The sequence below is a fragment of the Geotrypetes seraphini genome, chromosome 8, assembly GCF_902459505.1.
Source record: "Geotrypetes seraphini chromosome 8, aGeoSer1.1, whole genome shotgun sequence".
Lineage (NCBI taxonomy): Eukaryota > Metazoa > Chordata > Amphibia > Gymnophiona > Dermophiidae > Geotrypetes > Geotrypetes seraphini.
This window is the reverse complement of record NC_047091.1, coordinates 16,782,508-16,800,329: the sequence shown is the minus strand read 5'-3', so window position 1 is coordinate 16,800,329 and position 17,822 is coordinate 16,782,508. Positions and strand designations below refer to the sequence as shown.

Here is a 17,822-nt window from a genome sequence, read left to right as displayed (position 1 = left end):
CCCTGGTAGCATTTCCAGTTCTGCAAACACCTCTGTGACTCTGAGTGTTCGTGTTGATATTATACATGCCACTGCTGAATAAAAGAACCAGGGTATGTGCATGTTCCCCTCCCCTTCAGGGAGGACACGAGGAGGGAAAAAAGCAGGCACTAAAGGGCATTTGCTCTGGCTTCCTGGTCCCATGGGCTGTGAGTCTCAGGAATTAATATAAAGAGAGGCAGATGGCATCAGCTACCAACGGGAACCTTTGGGACCAAAGGAATCCTCAGAATGAGCAAAGATGCAGCAAAATCTGATGCATTTAAAGGCTTCCCAACAAACCCTCTCAGAGCTCCTATCACCATATACTCACCACAAGATAGAAACATCTGCTTGGAGTCTGACAATCCAATATAAAGACAAATAAGCCCATTTCTACAGTACCTGAGGGGGGGGGAGGAGAAAGGAGGGACCCCCATAAGTGGTTTTTTCCCAAACCCCAGCGGATTGGATGAGTATTAGTAATGTCGTGCCAGTCTCTACTGGACTGGATAACTCCAGTTTTGTTCATGCTGGTGAGTAGAGTTGCCATTCTGTCCAGGTCATCTTGAAGAGGCTGATCTGGTCATGATTTGTGTCCCTTACGTAGAAGAGGTCACAGTTCTTATTTCCCTACATAATAGGGTTACCACATGGCTCCAGAAAAAGGAGGATGGATTGAGACATCCAGGTTTTATTCCATTGAAAGCAATGGAAGAAAAACCCAGATATCTCAAGTTGTCCTCCTTTTCCTGGGGCCATATGGTAACTCTACTACAAAAAGTATGACTCGGTTTCGATGCAGACCAGGGGACAAAACCTGGACTGCATCAGCCTCTCCAGGTTGACCTAGACGAGGCAGTAACCCTACTAGTAGGATGCAGAGGGCTGGTACAGTCCACTGTTCCCTCTACGCTAAGTGGGAGTCCTCCAGCATTGCTTCCCCTGGTGGGAGTTGGGGTGGGGAGGGCGCTTCATTATTGTGCTTTTCAATCTCTACAAACATGTTCCCTAGAGTCCTGCAGAGGTCGCGTGTCCCTCACTATTGGACTATGATTGTGAAACAGCACCACCCACTGGTAGGACTGTATGTGGAGGAATTCAGCTCAACTTAAAAGAGAACTGCGGTACAGTCCTGGTAGGTCCGATCTCCCTGGCTGGTGCTAGCAATGTCACAGAATGTCTTCTTATGGTTGCCTTTCTGTCATTGTGTAAACAACTATGTGAAGCAATAAAGCACAGGTTTAAAACACACACATACATGTCCAGGGCTTGGTTTTATTTAGTAATTAGGGTAGTAGTTTTTAGGGCGACAAGCTTCTCTGCTTCTTCCTTCCACACCTCATTGTTACTTATATTAAAAATAACAAACTTGTAATTAATAGAAATAAAGATAAGAATAACATATTTCAACCATGTCATTGAACTGTTTGGGGCTGCACATGCTTGGGGATGGCAAGTGTTCCAGATGGGTCTAATGTCATTCCCATCTGATGTGATTCTGGGAGAAGCTTCTAACCTAACCCCTTTATTAGTCATAGGGGAAACAGTCTCCAAATGAGGCGGAGTTTGCACGACCAGCTTTATTCCAATAGGGCAGAGAAAATCTCTCAGTTAAAATGACACGCGAATCGGCTGATTTCTATAGGAAACAAAATACAGAGAAAATCAAAGCCAGCCCTTTTGTGCCTTATTGTAGCACTTTGTGGGCTTACTATGTTGAAAGTGACCTGAACCCTCAGTAGGTTCAGGCCATTTTCAGCAGTGAAACTGCCTCCTATTGGAGATGTGGTCAGTATCTGAACTCAAGAAAGCATGGGATACGTACTGAAGATCTCTGGGAGAGAGGGAGGGATTGTAGAGCTTAGTAGGCGGTATGGAAGAGTGGATTGGACAGGCCTTATGGTTGTTTATGAGCTCGTATCTACCAATGAGAGGGCACAGGATGAAAATGGAAATACTTATTTTTACAGAAAGAGTGGTAGATTGTTTTCTCCACCACCTCTACAGGGAGACTGCATTCAAGAAAGCATGGGACAGGCACGTGGGATCTCTTAGGGAGAGAAAGAGATAGTGGATGCTGCGGATGGGCAGACTGGAGGCCTTCATCTGCCTTCATGTTTCTATGACCTCACAATGCAAGTGTTAAGAGCCATAGCTTATACCAATAAAGCTCTATGACATCACAATGCAGGTGTAAAGAGCCTTAGCCAATAGGGAGAGGAGGATGCTGCGGATGGGCAGACTGGATGGGCCATTTGGCCTTTATCTGCCATCATTATTCTACATGTTTCTATCAGGCTGTTTGTTTCTAAGAGGTCAATATTGAAACTCAATTAATTGGGCAGTAGAGGTTTTTGCATCGTTACATTACATTACATTATTTAGTGGTTCTTAACCAGTTACTGCCACTGAATATTTACACTGACCACTAAAACCATAGCCGGTGATTTTGCGGGTAGTCTGAGACGGCACCTATGTGGTTAAGTGTCAGTATTCAGCCCTTAACTGCCTAAATGTAGTGGTTAAATTGGCCCACAAAAAACTCAGTGCTATCGTCCAGTTTCACCTAGGCAGTTACATACTGAATTTCGCACTTAATCGGATAAAGAATAGCCGGCTGCATATAACCAGATATTCAATGCCAGTGCTCGGACAGGGCCCGACATTGAATATTTGGGCAAAATGCCAGAGGTGGCCATAAAAAGGTTGACTACTGCTGTCTGAATATTTTCACCTTGGGCTCATCATTTGAAACCGGTTTATTTTACTTCCGGCCACATACAGAATGACTCATGCTGGTAGAACATTTGCAGCTCCAGTTCAAAAGAACTAAAAGTTAAAATGAGTTTTTCTAAACATCGAAAAGATTTCCTCAGTTTGGACAAAGAGAGGAGAAGCTTCAGCCCCTGAAAAGAGCTACTGTTCCTGAATGTACCTCGATTTGAGTTACAACTGGAAAAGGCATGAACTAAGTTCAAAGTCTCTTCCCTCCCCGATCGTCTTCTCCCATTCGCTGCATAAACATTTCTTAATATAGGCCAGTGTCTCTCAAACCTTTTTAGCTCCGGCACACTAAACGGAGCAAATGTTTATCGCGGCACGTTATAATTGAAATTATAAAATTGCAAAACCAACAAAAAATTAAATTTGAGAGTTATTTATTCAAACTCTTTAAGCTATGTACGGGTAATTGTAACAACGGTGAAACTAAAGTAGATAGAATAGAATTGCTAATTAATGCGATGGATGTGCTTGTTTTTGAGTGCAAATTAGCTGAAAATGCGGCTTGAAAGCAAACATGCATTTCATCATCCACCATCTGAAGTCGTTCTGGTTTTTTTAAATTTCATTTCTGTCAGAGCTGAAAATCCAAGTTCCCAAAGATAAGAACATCCAAATGGTAGCAAAGCCTTGATTGCTTTGTTGCTCAAGTGAGGATAACTACTGCATTAAAAAATTTTAAAAAATTACTTGTCGTTAGTTTTCAAGGACCAATCACGTCAAAGAATGATGCTTCTCTGGACGGTTGTATCCTTAAGCACACAGACGCTCATAACGTTGACAGACTCTTGCCTCTATTCTAGTATCTACTTATGAAGATAATTTTTTTTAATAAAGTAAAATTCTGGAATCTCTCATGGCACACCTGGAATCTCTTCGGGACACACCATTGTGCCATGGCCCACAGTTTGAGAGACACTGATCTGGACCCTGGGTCATTTATGGAGGGGCTTGGACATCTGGTCTCGATGCAGGTCCCTCTTCACATTTTGAGTAGAACAGAGGAGAACTGGTGGCATCCCCAACCTTTAGGTACTTTATTGAAGCCTCAGGACCTAATAATTCTGATGCAGATGGTGACTGGGCTATTTTTTCATTTTACCTCTGCCACTGGGACTAGCACTCTCCTTAGCAATGGCAGCCTATAATTGTGTTTGCTGTGGAAGTGGATTCCTGCCAGCCCTAGTTAGAAAGCAGGTGTTATGGTGAGACAGCAAAGCTATAAACTGTTGTTTCTGATTCAAGGGTTTTGAGGTTCTCAATAGTTCTGGGCTTTCCAAACCAAGGCTCTTGAACCAGGGGGGCGGAGCTTATAAGATGGGCCCGATCTGGAATGTTTTCCTGTGCTTTTTCCCAGAGTGGTTTCCTGGAGTGTGAGGAATGCTCAGTGGACAAAGCCTGGGTTGATGAGGTCTGCTGTTGGCTTTCCATGAGTATCTCGATGTGTCTGATCAGGGCTGGGAAGAATTCAGGAACACCTTCATACCCTGAAAAGCCACCAGAAACAAATATTAATGCAAGTCAAAAAGAAAATATTCCAGGGAATCCATCAGGGTAGCTTGTTCACCCTATCCTTTTGAAGGAGTCTGGGACTGGTTTTCCTGAGTTTTAAATTACATTTTCTCTTTAATAAAATACTGAATTATGTTTAGTTGCAGACCTAACTTATCTCCTGTTCTAGCCTGCCTGCACTAGGTGTTGTAGCTTGGGCATTTTAGCTTCTTATGGTTATCTCAGCATACACAATATTGTATTCTGCCCTCCTGGACAAGTAACAGAAAGACTGCAGGGCTTAGATAAGTGACCTGCTAGTGTGAGCTTAGGACCAATGATTGTTAAGAAAAGTAACATGTGAGAAGTTTTTTCTAGAATTCAGTTGTATAACCAGAAAAGTGTATAAATATCTCTGTAGCTTCCAGGTTTTGGCACTTCTGAAGCTGCCAGCTTGGGGGCTCAGGAGTCGCTTATGCTGAATAAAATATACCTGTCTCTAAGTTTTGTGGCTGACCAAAGTGACCTTTCACTTTGACTAAGGTAGCAAACTGATCAGAGGCCTGCTCCCCCCCATCCTCATTTATTTTACTGCAGAGAATAGAGATGACCCCCCCAGGCACTCGTATGCCTTCTGAATCACTATCTTACATGGCGCTAGAAATAAAGACCAGGCATTTCTATGACAGTGCAGGCAGTGGTGCCACCCTGTACCCCCTCCTCTCAGTGCCCCCGCTTTTTCCCACCCCCCATTCCACATTTGTGCTCTCCATCCCCCCCCCTTCCTGTACCTCTAAATCTATGCCAGCATGCTCCTTGCACCAGCATTGGATTTCCCTCTGATGTCACTGGACCTGTGACCCAGAAGTAATTCAGAGGGGAACCATGATGGTGCGAGCAACAGGTAGAAGTTGCTTGCGCTAGCAAAGATCTACAGAGGGGAGGGATGGTGCAAGCATGGTATGGTGTAGTGGGGGCGGAGAGGTACCAGTGTCCCCACTGACACGGTGCCTGGGGTGGTCTGCCCCCCCTTCCTACACCACTGAGTGCAGGGAATGAAGACCCTTCTTGGGTATTGTTATCCGCATCTATCGCAAAGATAGATAGGGAGGGTCACTGGAGTGGGCAGACTTGATGGGCTGTGGCCCTTATCTGCCGTCTATTTCTATGTTTCTATACCAGATCTCAGTGAAAAAATATAACCCATCCCCAGGGGTTTCTGTCTCTTTTATCTCAGTGCATCACATGGGGCAGGGAATAAAGACCATCACCAAGTGTTTCCTATCCTGGGTTATCTCAGTGTCTCATACACATCAAAATGGAAGACGAAACTGTACTATCTTATGCCGATGACATCCTCCTCCTCATTCCCATAATCAATAACCATCCTAATATGGCCAAAAAAAATCTCAAACAATATAGATAAAATCCAAACATGGGCAATGAACAACAAGTTGAAACTGAACGCCACCAAGACCAAAGCCATTGGTTTCCACACCGCACAACAAAACGTCATATCTAATCTCACATCAGGCATCACTCCCACAATGGAAAAATCCAACAAGGTACTCGGTTGCATCTTAGACGACACTCTCACAAGGGAACCACAAATCTTTAACCATCGGAAAAAGACCATCTATACTATGTGTCAACTGCGTCTCACTAGACCATATTTCTACCCACATCACTTTGCTCTGACTATTGCAACTCCGCCTATCTTGGCATCTACACCATTCTTATCCACAAACTGCAGCTCATCCAGAACACAGCCGTTAGACTAATCTACAAATTAAAGAAATATGATTCAATCACAACCTTCATCAGGCAACTACACTGGCTCCCAATATCATCCCGACTAATTTTCAAAACTTCATGCATCCTACACCAGATTCTGTATGGAAACTCAGCAGCCCCTCTCATCCAACTATTCTCTACTGTTTGGTCGACATCAAGAAGAATCCTTAACAGAATTCAACTAAACCTACCATCCACAAAATACCTCCAAATACAAGCAAATTTTTCACTCTAAGCTAACTTTATCTGGTGTAAAAACCTGGAATGACCTCCTAGATGCAATCAGGAAAGAGACTAACTACACCACATTCAGGAAAAACTTAAAGACCCACCTCTTTGACATTTAACTTCTGTATTGCACCCCCTACTCCTAAGCCCCTCCCCCTGCTTCTCCATGCCTCCTCTACCTTCCCTCTTCCTCTTTGATCTGTCGCTTTGAGCTTGTATAGGTTTGTGCAACTCACAAATGGAAGGTTAGATTAGATCCCAGCAGAGAATGGAGATCATCCCCAGGTGCTTGTATGCCTTTTATTAAACCTTGCAGGGAATCCAGATTATACTTAGGTTGTTATTCTGAATAAGAAGGAAAGACTGGTAGCCATACTTACTGCTGTAGCAATCCAAACCATTTTGAAAACCTGGAAAAATGCATCCTTGCTATCTTTCCGATTTTGGTGGAATTCGGTGCGTTTCGTTGGGAAATATGAGGCGGTCGTAATGGAGAAGAGAGGTCAAGCGGCCAGATTTAGATCATTAGTGGCGCCCATACAAGAGTTTGCAGATAATGGTTGAGTTATAGTGAAAGAACGGAGATGCATTCATGTAGATGTGGATGAATGTTGGGTTTTCACCCTCTGCAAATGGGACGGGTGGGGGTGAGGGGAGGGAGTTTCATTTCAAGGATTTCATCTCTTAATATACCAGGCTTTGTGTTAATAGTGTTATCTGTTTAATATGTTTCTCCTGCTTTATTGTACGTTACTATATAAAATTTCAATAAAATTTTGGAACTAAAAAAAAAAAAAAAGGAAATACCTTCTTTAAACCTGATTTTACTTCACTGAGTAATTGGGGGAGGGGCAGGACATTCCCCCCCCCCCCCCCCCAGATATTACCAGAACTGAGTTTCTGGAGAATTATTTTCAGTTTCAAGGGCTCCGCTGGACTTGACCCAGCCCTTGCCTTCACCAGCACTTTGAGCTCTGGGGCTACAGTAACTACCAAGCTCCCTTTCCCACCCCCTTCACAGCACGTTCTCTGACCTGGAAAAGCATTCACATCGATGACTGCGCAACGTCCGGACTGCATGTCCACGATTAAATCCACGCCAAACAGTGAGATCCCCAGGGCAGAGCTCAGTCCCTGCACAATCCGCTGCACGATGTCAGGGGCTGGGGGACCAGCCGTTTCCTCTACGTTGTCTGTCTGTCAGAGCAATACACATTCAAGTAAATGCATAGGCAGTAGAATGGAGTGGGCCGCAGGGACCGTGTCCACTGGTCCCTCTGAGATGAGCAGGTGTCCTCCAACTACACTGCAGCCAGTGTTTGTGTGTGTGTGGGGAGGAGAGGGGGCTTCAGTACTGTGTTTTCAATCTCCAGGAACAGGCAGGTTCCCTAGAATCCTGCACAGCTTGTCTGTCCCCAAGGTTAAGCAGGGGAAACTATCCCCGTGTCATTCTTTAAGGAGAGAGGGAAGAATCAGAGTATGAACGGGCTCAGCCACTGACCCTCAAGCCTTGCATTGAAGAATGCTGGTGTAGAAAGACTGAGGTTAAGATAGACACTAAAGAATGACAGTCTCTGGTATCCAAAGCAGATATTGTGATGTTATACTGCCTCATTCCACCAATGTCTAAGAGCCAACCTCATCAATGATGTCACAATGGGCTAATTATCCTATACTTGGCTCACATAAAAATCAGAGTCTGAATGGGCACGGCTATTGACCCTCAAGCCTTGCATTGAAGAATACTGGTGTAGAAGGACTGAGGTTGAGATGGATGCTAAAGAAGGCCACAGGATGTTTCCCGTGGCTAGCCGCAGGAATGGGGACAAATTCTGTCCCTGTGTCATTCTCTAAGTCCCCCACTGTTGACAATTCGGGAGTAAAATATCACCCCCTACTGGTAGGGTTTGACAGTAGGTGGAGGACTCCTGTTGCTCTGCTTAGAGGGGCCACGTCCCCATCCATATTAATCCCATCGCAGCATCAGCAAACAGAGAGCATGGGAACAGGACTGTTTTTTCTGGCTTCTCCAACCAAAAATGTTCCCCTGGACTCAATGGGCCCAGAGCAGGAGGGCTGAAATGTACCCCTCAAGTTCAGCACCCTTCAGGTCCTACAGCTCACCCCCTTATGCTCAGCTACTGCACTTATCTGCTCACTGGCTACAGCATCAGAGACAGCACTGAAGACTGCATCTGTGGCCAACAAGACCTTTACTCCGCTGTGTCCCGCCCACAGGAAGTTTCAGCAGCAAGGCGGAACATGGCAGAGGAAAGGTCCCACCAGCCAGAGAGGCAGCCTTTAGCGTTGTCTCTGATGCTATAGCTGTGGATGAATTGGTGAGCGTTAGATAGATTGTGAGCCCACCAGGACAGATAGGGAAAAACCGCTTAGATAACCTTGATAGGCGGTATATATATAAAAAAAACACCCCTAATAATAATAATAAGTCACTTGAGCGCAGGGGAGAGAGGTGCTGGACCTCGGTGTGTGGAAGGGAGGGATCAGCTGCAGGCGCTTCCTACCAATTGGTGGCCCTGGGCATTGTGCCAGGCTCATTCAATGGTAGCTACGCCCCTAGAGGTGTGGGCATTGCGTCATGTCTCATTACTCAGAAAACGCATGGAGTCCGCCTCCTTTCATTAATCTCGTAAGCCATTATCGCATTAACAAATTCCAATTTGCAAGGATCCCATCGCACCGTAATTGAGATCAGAACTCAGACATCCAGGTTGGGATGTGCTCCCTTCTGATGGTATTTTACTAAAGGCTCTGCCCAATAAGGAGTCTTTGGTAAATTACCTAAAAGAACATTCACATTTAGAACTACAGCACACCAATAAGGCAATTTTCCCCCCCTATAATTGTGTACTTCTTTTCGAAAATGGGAAATACATGGGTAGATTTTTTTGTCCTGCCCAAACGATATCCCCACAACACACCCTTGAAATCTCTGCGTGGTGTGAAATCAACCTTTGTACATATATTAGGCCAAATGTGTAAATTCTGCTATTTACACATGGAGATGCTTCTACAACCCCCCCCCCCCCATAAGAATACAATGCGCCAAGATGTGTCTGATCAATGGTCCATCATACCCAACATCCTGGTCTCTCACAGTGACCAGGGTCCCTACTACTCACTCCCAGATGTGTCTGTCTAGTTCAGGGGTGGACAATCATGTCCTCAAGAGCCACAACCCAGTCTGGGTTATCAAGATTTCCATGCATGTGACTGCAGCTCTCCAGGTCCCGACCCTTTACTCTCCCTCCCAACTCCATGATCTCCCCCTCCCCCTCCCCCCCCCCCCCGCTGCATACAGCATTTCCTGTAGTCCCGTGAACTACTGCGGCAGCATTTTAGAAGGCAGCTACAAAGAGGCAAGAACGAGAGGGCCATGCTCCTACCACATAGACTCTCGCTGGACCACTAGGTATCTCGGTAGGCCCGGGAGGGGGAATCATGGGTCTGGGAGGTTGGGAGGAAGATTAAAGGGTCAGGGCCTGGAGAGGGGAGAGAACCTTGGCTATGGGTTGGGGAGAGGGGGAGGGAAGGGAGGGAGGTGCAGAGACCTGTGAGAGGTTGGAGAGGAGAGAAGCTACACCTTGCGGCTCTTTGTAAATCTTGGGCCAAACATTTTGGATAAATTAGCTCTTTGCTGTAAAAAGGTTGCCCACCCCTGCCCTAGGGCAATGGAGAGAAACTGGAATTGGCTTTCTTGTATGGAGCGTCTTCCTCACAGAGCTAACTCATGGTATTTCTTCTGACATCAGGGCACTAAAACAAAGGCAAGCATTTGTGACTAAATCGCAAAGTTGTGATCAAGGGAAATGCAAAAACTTACCGTTGATAGGTGGGAGCAGGATTCAGGCTTAGAAACCTCATGGCTGTTAAAGAAGATGTTTTTTCTTTCTGAAAAGGAAAAGAGATGCTGAGGGCTATGGACCACTCCGTGCTTTTATAGTGAACACTATGGACTGCTCTGAATCTGTGTCATCTCCTTTCATTGAGCCAGAGTTGAGGTACTATAGATTCTGTGTCCATTGCAAAGACAGAACATAACAGATTTAGTAGACCATCACCATCTATTGAAGGTCACCACAGCATCATGAAAGGTGTCCTTCACAATTACTGCCACCACACTAGGGATGGGGGGGGGGGGGGAAGCGCGAGAGGCTGGAGAGAAAAGACATCAAGAGCATAAGATTCCTGACCTGACTCCCCAGGAGGAAGGTTCTTCAGCGAAGGCCTCTGCACCACAAACTGAGCTGATCCCACCACAAAGACCTTATAGAGAATGGCGCTATGGTTAATAAAACTCTGAAGGAGGCAGGGGGGCTTCACCTCTTCCAGGCCGTGCTGGTTGAAAATCAGTGCCATCTGTTGGAGAGAAAGGAAAGTGCGCCAAGGAGAGTTCACACTGCTGACTTGCTTGCCCTTCAGTCACTATACACCAGAGGTCTCAAATTCGCAGCCTGGGGGGGGGGCCACATGCGGCCCGCCAGATACTAATTTGAGGCCCTCAGTATGTTTATCATAATCATAAAAGTAAAATAAAACAGTTTCTTGATCATCTATCTCTTTAGCTATAAATGACAACACCACTAAACACTGCATTGAAATGCCCTTTCAAATGCATTTCTGGTCGACAGTCAACAATTGTAGCACCCATCACGCACACAGCTTTTTCATGTCCAATTTTTCGTGTAAGATATTGAGCACTCATTCACTTGAGATGCTTACAATCTCAGCAATCTTGTCCACTTTTACTCGGTGTCTTCCATAACAATACCATGGATATTTTTATCAATCGCATCCTTCTTGTTGACTTCAACTGGGCATCCAGAGCGCACTTCATCTTTGGTGCACGTACGACCACACTTTCATTTTTGTTTCCTGCGGACCCTCGAGTAGCAGCTTAACAGGAATTCTACATTGATTGTTTTAATTAGGTTCTCTGCGTTGATCTTCCATCACATCTTGGATCCCTGACGAAGGAGTATTTTCCGAAACACGGACCGTGTTTGGTCCTGTGTACTCACACAAGAGGACCATTTGTTTGGAATGCTACATTGCATCTTCTTCAATAAAGATAAGGCCTTAATACCTTGCACATCGCTTCTGCAGTTTTTTTTCTTTGTTTAAACTCATATACCCACAGATGAGGCATACACACAAATAGTATATATATATATATACAGTGTTCCCCAGGTCGTTCACAGTCGGCGGTTGGCGGTCCTGGTCATTCGCGGTATTTTCCGACTGCGAACCGCCGACAAGGAGAGGGCAACGGGAGAGGCAGGAGAGAGCAGCTGGAGCGCTGCGAGTGCAGGAAATCACTTTGACTTGCAGCTCCTGATTGGATAAGGCCCGACTTTGTGCAGGAAGAGGCGGTCGAAGCGTACTGCAAGTGATTTCCTGCACTCGCGGCGCTCCGGCTGCTCTCCTGCTGCCCTCTTCAGGCTCCCCCATGAAAAAACGTATTCGCGGTTTTTCAAGATTCGCGGGGGTTCCTGGAACGGAACCCCCGTGAATATTGGGGAGTACTATATACATATATATATATGTGTGTGTGTGTGTGTGTGTGTGAATGCATAATCAGTCTGTAATAAGACCTTGACTTTGTTTGAACAGATATCTAGATACTATTGGCATTGCAAGGATGAGTGGCGCTTGGGCGGTGGATGCCCTTCCCCCACCCTCTTCTCCGCCCCCCTGCTCCTTCCCAACCCCCCCTTCCCCCGTACCTCTTTAATTTTCCCATTACAAATGTCCTGCCCGCGTCGTGTCGGCTCTCCCTCTGACATCACTTCCTAGGGACCCGGACGTGACGTCAGAAAGAGCCGAAACCAGCGCAGACAGCAAGTTCGCGCTGGGAAAATGAAAGAGGTACAGGGGAACGGGAACACGCATTCAGCAGGGGGGGGTGGTCAGGAAGAAGTAGGGGGGGAAGAGAGGAGGATGGGAGCTGCCGCTCCCATCATGACGACGCACGGGGAGACCACCACCACTGCTAGAAAGCATGCATAAGAAAAATGGGACTTTGATAATGACTAACCTCTGCCCACCAGGATACAAAGTGATTCATTGAGCCAGAAAGACAAGGAGAGGTGGAGGGTCTACTCATATTATACAAATTATCATCCAGCTTGGCTTTGATCTGTGCGGCCGTTCACTTCTTCAATTAAAAATGTATTATCACTGCATGGAACTCGGGTTCCCCTCCCCCCCTCTTTGTGATAAATGGTCGTCAAACACCTTGTATTTATCTTTCTGGAAAAGACTGAAGACTTACATGTTTCAGAAGCTGAATTTGTAACTCTGACTAAATGATTTCTGTAGATCAGTTCCGATTGTTAACCCACTTTGAACCTAATTGTTGGGAATTGGCAGATTCTAAGGGCTCCTTTTATCAAGCCGCGCTCGTGGTTTAACGTGTGTAATACCGCGCGCTACGCCACCGGCCGCGCTAACCACTAACGCCTCCCTTGAGCAGGCGTTAGTTTTTAGGCCAGCGCAGTGGCTAACGTGTGATGAAACATCGCGCTTGATAAAAGGAGCCCTAAGTATCGTACCGCAATCATACTTCTGGGGGGGTCTGATGCAGCTCTGTCCCACTTCTTATCATATAAGCTCCGGGGCACTGGCTGCTGACTGTAGCAGTACCCACCTGATGAGAACTGCATCCGTGGGCCGCACGGGGTTTGCAAACTAGGAAACAAAGGAACAAGGAGGATTAGTTTGACTATGCTCTGAGGAACTGGGGATCAAATATTTCATTGCAGTGATTCGGAAGCTGTAGGCCTGCCTATTATCCCAGGCGTACTCTATACCAGTGTATCACAAACGGTGTGCCTCCTGAGATTTCTGGTGTGCCGCGACACACAAGTGAGGAGAAGAGTCATCCACGCAAGCTGCCTGTCTACAGGACGTGCCTCTCGTGGCGAGAGGCACGTCCTATAGGAAGTCAGCCGGCGCGGACGACTCTCCTCCTGGCTGGCGTCTCTCCTCTTCTCCCCGCACCTCCCAGATCCTTTCACCAGCGGTGTCGTGGCCAGATGGGCCTCCGTGTATGTGCAGACATTGATGCAATCATGTCACGCACGCATGTGACATCATCACGTCGACGTCCGGGTGCCTTCCGGCCAGGGCACTGAATTTAGTGTGCCGCCGGTTGGAAAGTTTGCAAGACACTGCCCTATATTGTAGAGTTGAAATAATAATAATAACTTAATTTTTATATACCGTTCTACCATGACAAGTTCTAAGTGGTTCACAATAAAGAGACAACCAGGGAAGTACTAATAACAAGAAATAGAAGAATGTTCATAAAATAACAGGAAGGAAGAGGGTACGTAACATTTCGCTGTCCTTGTTCAATCCATTATTCTATCCAGACTAGATTACTGCAACTCCATCTACCTAAGCCTAACAAAGAAAAGTCTTCTCAGACTTCAGCGGATTCAGAACACCGCAGCTAAACTAATCTTCGCAAAAAAGCCAATTCGACCATGTCTCCCCGCTTCTATCTAAGCTTCACTGGCTCTCAGTTATCCTCAGGGTCCACTACAAATGTGCCTGTCTAGCCTTCAAATCTCTTCATGGCATCCTTCCTCCCCTCTTTCCACTATCTTGGCTCTCCTCGAGTCCTGACTCCACCAGATCCACTCAAAAATTCAAACTATCCTTCCCCTCTTTAAAAGGCATATCCCATACAGGAAAACTTGGGACATCCCTCCTCTTCAGGATCACCGAGCTGTGGAATAGCTTTACTGCCCCTCTTCGGAGTTCGACCTCCCTCCAACACTTCAGAAAACATTTGAAAACTTGGCTTTTCTCCAAAATGTAACTACTCCCTCCCTCTCCATTATTCTAAGTCACCCCCTTTCCCTCCTGTTTACCAAATCCCTTCCTCTTTCCATTGGAGTTCCCTTCTTTTTTTAATTCCTGTAAACCGTGTCGAGCTCCACTTCTGTGGAGATGATGCGGTATATAAACTTAAGGTTTAGTTTAGTTTAGTGACAAATTTATCAAAAAGATCGGTCTTTACCAATTTCCTAAAAGATTGGTAGGAAACAACCTCTGAGATTGATTCACTTAAGCCAAGTATTCATTTTACCCGCTTGGAATGACAGTGTGCTATCTAAGAATCTCTTATAATAGCAAGATTTCAATGTAGGAAAGGCGAAAAGATGAGAGCTACGAGTACCTAGTGGTACTGGCCAGCTCAAAGTGAGAAAGGAGATAAGCTGGCGCCGAGCCCGTTAGCGTTTTAAATCAAACGCAAGCAAATTTAAAGATAATTCTGGCCTCCACTGGCAACCAATGCACAGGTTTACAGTAAGAGCTTACGTGATATGATTTTTTTCAGTCCAAAAACGAGACGAACAGCCGAATTCTGAATAATGCTCAATCTTTTGATGGTTCTCTTATAGGATCCCAGATACACAGAGCGCACTGGCAGGTGAGACATAGAAACATAGAAGATGACGGCAGAAAAGGGCCATAGCCCATCAAGTCTTCCCACTCCATTAACCCTCCCCTAACAACTTCCTATGGGGTCGCTCACAGGTGGTATCACCTCTACACTGCCCTCGTAAAGATCCGACGTGGGCATCCCATTTATTCTTAAAATCTTGTATGCTGCTGGCCACGATCACCTGCTCTGGGAGTTTGTTCCAATGGTCTACCACTCTTTCTGTGAAGAAGTACTTCCTGGTATCCCCATGAAATTTCCCGCCCCTGATTCTCAGCGGATGTCCTCTTGTGGCCGACGGACCCTTGAAAGAGAAAATGTTGTCTTCCACCTCTATGCGGCCAGTGATGTACTTAAACGTCTCAATCATGTCTCCCCTCTCCCTACGCTCTTCGAGAGAGTATAGCCGCAATCTGTGCAGCCTGTCCTCGTATGAGAAATCCTTAAGCCCCAAGATCATCCTAGTGGCCATGCGCTGAACCGACTCGACTCTCAGTACGTCCTTATGGTAGCGTGGCCTCCAGAATTGCACACAGTACTCCAGATGAGGTCTCACCATACTAGGGTTCCCTGATGTCTGGAAAAACCTGGACTTTTAGGAGGACTGTCTGGGTGCCTGGATGGATTTTCCAAAGCTTGGTCGTTTGTCCGGGTTCCCCGGGCTCAGAGCCACGTCTGGAGGGCCTCTGAGCACGTCAGGCGTGACGCGATGACGTGTGACATCACTGCGTCGCATCCATTCATGCTCGGATGCCCTCCAGACATGGTGCCAAGCTTGGGAAAGGAGATGGGGGGGGGGGGAGCCTAGGGGCATAATGGGGCAGGGATGAAGGTGGAACAGGGCAGGGCTGGAGACGGAATGGGTGCGGCCGGGTCAGAACGAGGCAGGGCTGGGGGGAGGAACAGGGTGAGGCCACGTGCCCTCTTTTCATGGAAAAGAAATCCGGTAACTCTAGTCTATACACATCCAAATTATATCTGATTATTTATTAATGTGACTGCATCTCGGCAAAAGCTTAGCCAGTTTTTGAGCTCGGGGTGGGGGTGGGGGAGCAGACTGTGTAGAGCAGTGGTTCTCAACCCTGTCCTAGAGGACCCCCAGGCCAATCGGGTTTTCAGGATTGCCCTGATAAATATGCATGGACGGATTTGCATGCCTGTCACTTCTATTATATGCAAATTTCTCTCATGCATATTCATTAGGGCTAGCCTGAAAACCCTATTGGCCTGGGGGTCCACCAGGACAGGGTTGGGAACCACTGGTGTAGAGAAATAAGTGCCAGTATGAGTAGGTTTTTTAAATTGCGTAGGCGCAGTTTTTGTTGGAAGTCCATTTGGGGGAGCAATCGCTCCCCTTGCACCCCCCCAACCCAGCTATGCCTCTGTGTCTCAGCAGTTCGTACACCACCAACTTCCCAAGCATGTCCATCCTCAGTTCACCTCACCGTGACAAAGAAAGCTTGGAGCTTGTGCTAATTCCTGCCCTCTGATGTCTCCAAAGTCCATCCCACATGCCCAGTGTGTAGCTCAGGATTTAATTTTACTTTCTGGCACCACCCTAGGTTACAAAATACGTGACTAGCTAGTGTGTACTGACTCACTGAAGGGGAAGGCGAGATGTTGCTCCCTGATGTGTCTCAGAATCTTACTGTGGTCACTGGTCATCACTTCAATGTACGGTGGCGAGAAGAAGCAGTTCTGTGCTGTAAAAATAAAGAAAAACAGAGTCAGTGGCTTGTGACAGAGTGCTGGGGTTGCTCAAAACCTCTATTAATATTGGCCTTAACAAATATCTTCATCCAGCCAACATCGATAGACAATAACTCACAACTTATTTTTGGTCTGGATTATAACTAAATCATTGCAATGGATATATTGCTTTTCAATGGATATATATCCATTGCTTTTCAATGCAATATATCCATTGCAATGATTTAGTTATAATCCAGACCAAAAATAAGTTGTGGGGGGTTGCTCAAAAGACATATACTCTCAGGAAAAGGGTCAGTTAAACTCCAATAATATTACCTCTAAATCAGAACCCCATATGGACAACAAACCTCCCCTCTGCAACACTACAGGCTTTAAATTCACACACACACAAGCCAATCACACAACAGGTAGTAACAGGGAAAAAGAAAGATGGAGAAAAAGCCTCAGTTCAGCTTCATCTGGCAAAAAACTCCACCTTTCAAGGCTAACCCTGTACTCCAAAATATAGAACCAGTAGAAAAAGCTCTATATGGTAGCCTGCAGGGAGATGTTACAAAACACACCGGGACACACAGCCCTCAGTTGTGAAAAAAATGGGTAAATCAGCCTGTTAGTGTTGCAGAGGGGAGGTTTATTGTCCATATGGTTGCTCAAAAGACCCATGACTGCATGCTGGAGGCTGTAATAATTGAGGAGGATGGTGAGATCAGTCCGTTCATGACCCTGGTTGATAATAAGGGACAGGTTCACATCTTTGATGACTATATAAGAAAACACGAAATGCATCTTGTTCCAGAATAAATGTATATGACCCCAATACTGGGTTACTAACCGCTATAGAGGGACTGCAGACTTTGTAGGAGCCTGTAGGACTGGAAGCGATCCGAAAGTGTTCGCATGGCAGGAAGCGGATCCAGAAGTATGGTGTGGGGCTGAGTCTCCAAATAAGCCTGAGAATCCCAAATAAGCAAAGTTAGACCAGTTTCAAAGAGGATCCAACAGGCTTTCCCACTAGTCACGCACCCTCTGGCCCTAACATAGGCCTGGGATTCCTGGCACTGCCGCTGTCAGAATGATCCCGGGGAGTCATCTGCCTGCCTCACTGAAACCCTTGAGAGATATGATTGTGTGTGTGTGTGTGGGGGGGGGGGGGGGGGGGTTTACCTGGAAGCTCTGGATAAGGTGGCGAGACTGTAGATCATAGCAAGATTCCGCAATCAGATCCGAGAGTTTGTGGATAATGATGTCAAAGTGGCCTTGAGAACTGAGTGGTTTTCCAAAGTCAATCTTGAAAGGAGAAAACAGACAAAAATTGAAG

At 46.2% G+C, this 17,822-nt stretch overlaps 1 protein-coding gene across 1 annotated transcript in view; it reads right to left on the bottom strand.

The window, feature by feature from the left end:
* Positions 1 to 3,397: 3,397 nt before the first annotated feature.
* Positions 3,398 to 17,822, bottom strand: part of LOC117365641 (inositol-tetrakisphosphate 1-kinase-like) — a 41,929-nt gene continuing 27,504 nt past the window's right edge. The window contains exons 4-11 of the mRNA XM_033956247.1: positions 17,669 to 17,791; positions 17,337 to 17,454; positions 16,393 to 16,494; positions 12,986 to 13,026; positions 10,530 to 10,695; positions 10,160 to 10,227; positions 7,350 to 7,512; positions 3,398 to 4,289 (exon numbers count right to left, since the gene is read on the bottom strand). Coding sequence (XP_033812138.1) covers positions 4,003 to 4,289; positions 7,350 to 7,512; positions 10,160 to 10,227; positions 10,530 to 10,695; positions 12,986 to 13,026; positions 16,393 to 16,494; positions 17,337 to 17,454; positions 17,669 to 17,791 — 1,068 coding nt within the window. The 3' untranslated portion in view covers positions 3,398 to 4,002. The remainder of the gene's footprint in view (positions 4,290 to 7,349; positions 7,513 to 10,159; positions 10,228 to 10,529; positions 10,696 to 12,985; positions 13,027 to 16,392; positions 16,495 to 17,336; positions 17,455 to 17,668; positions 17,792 to 17,822) is intronic.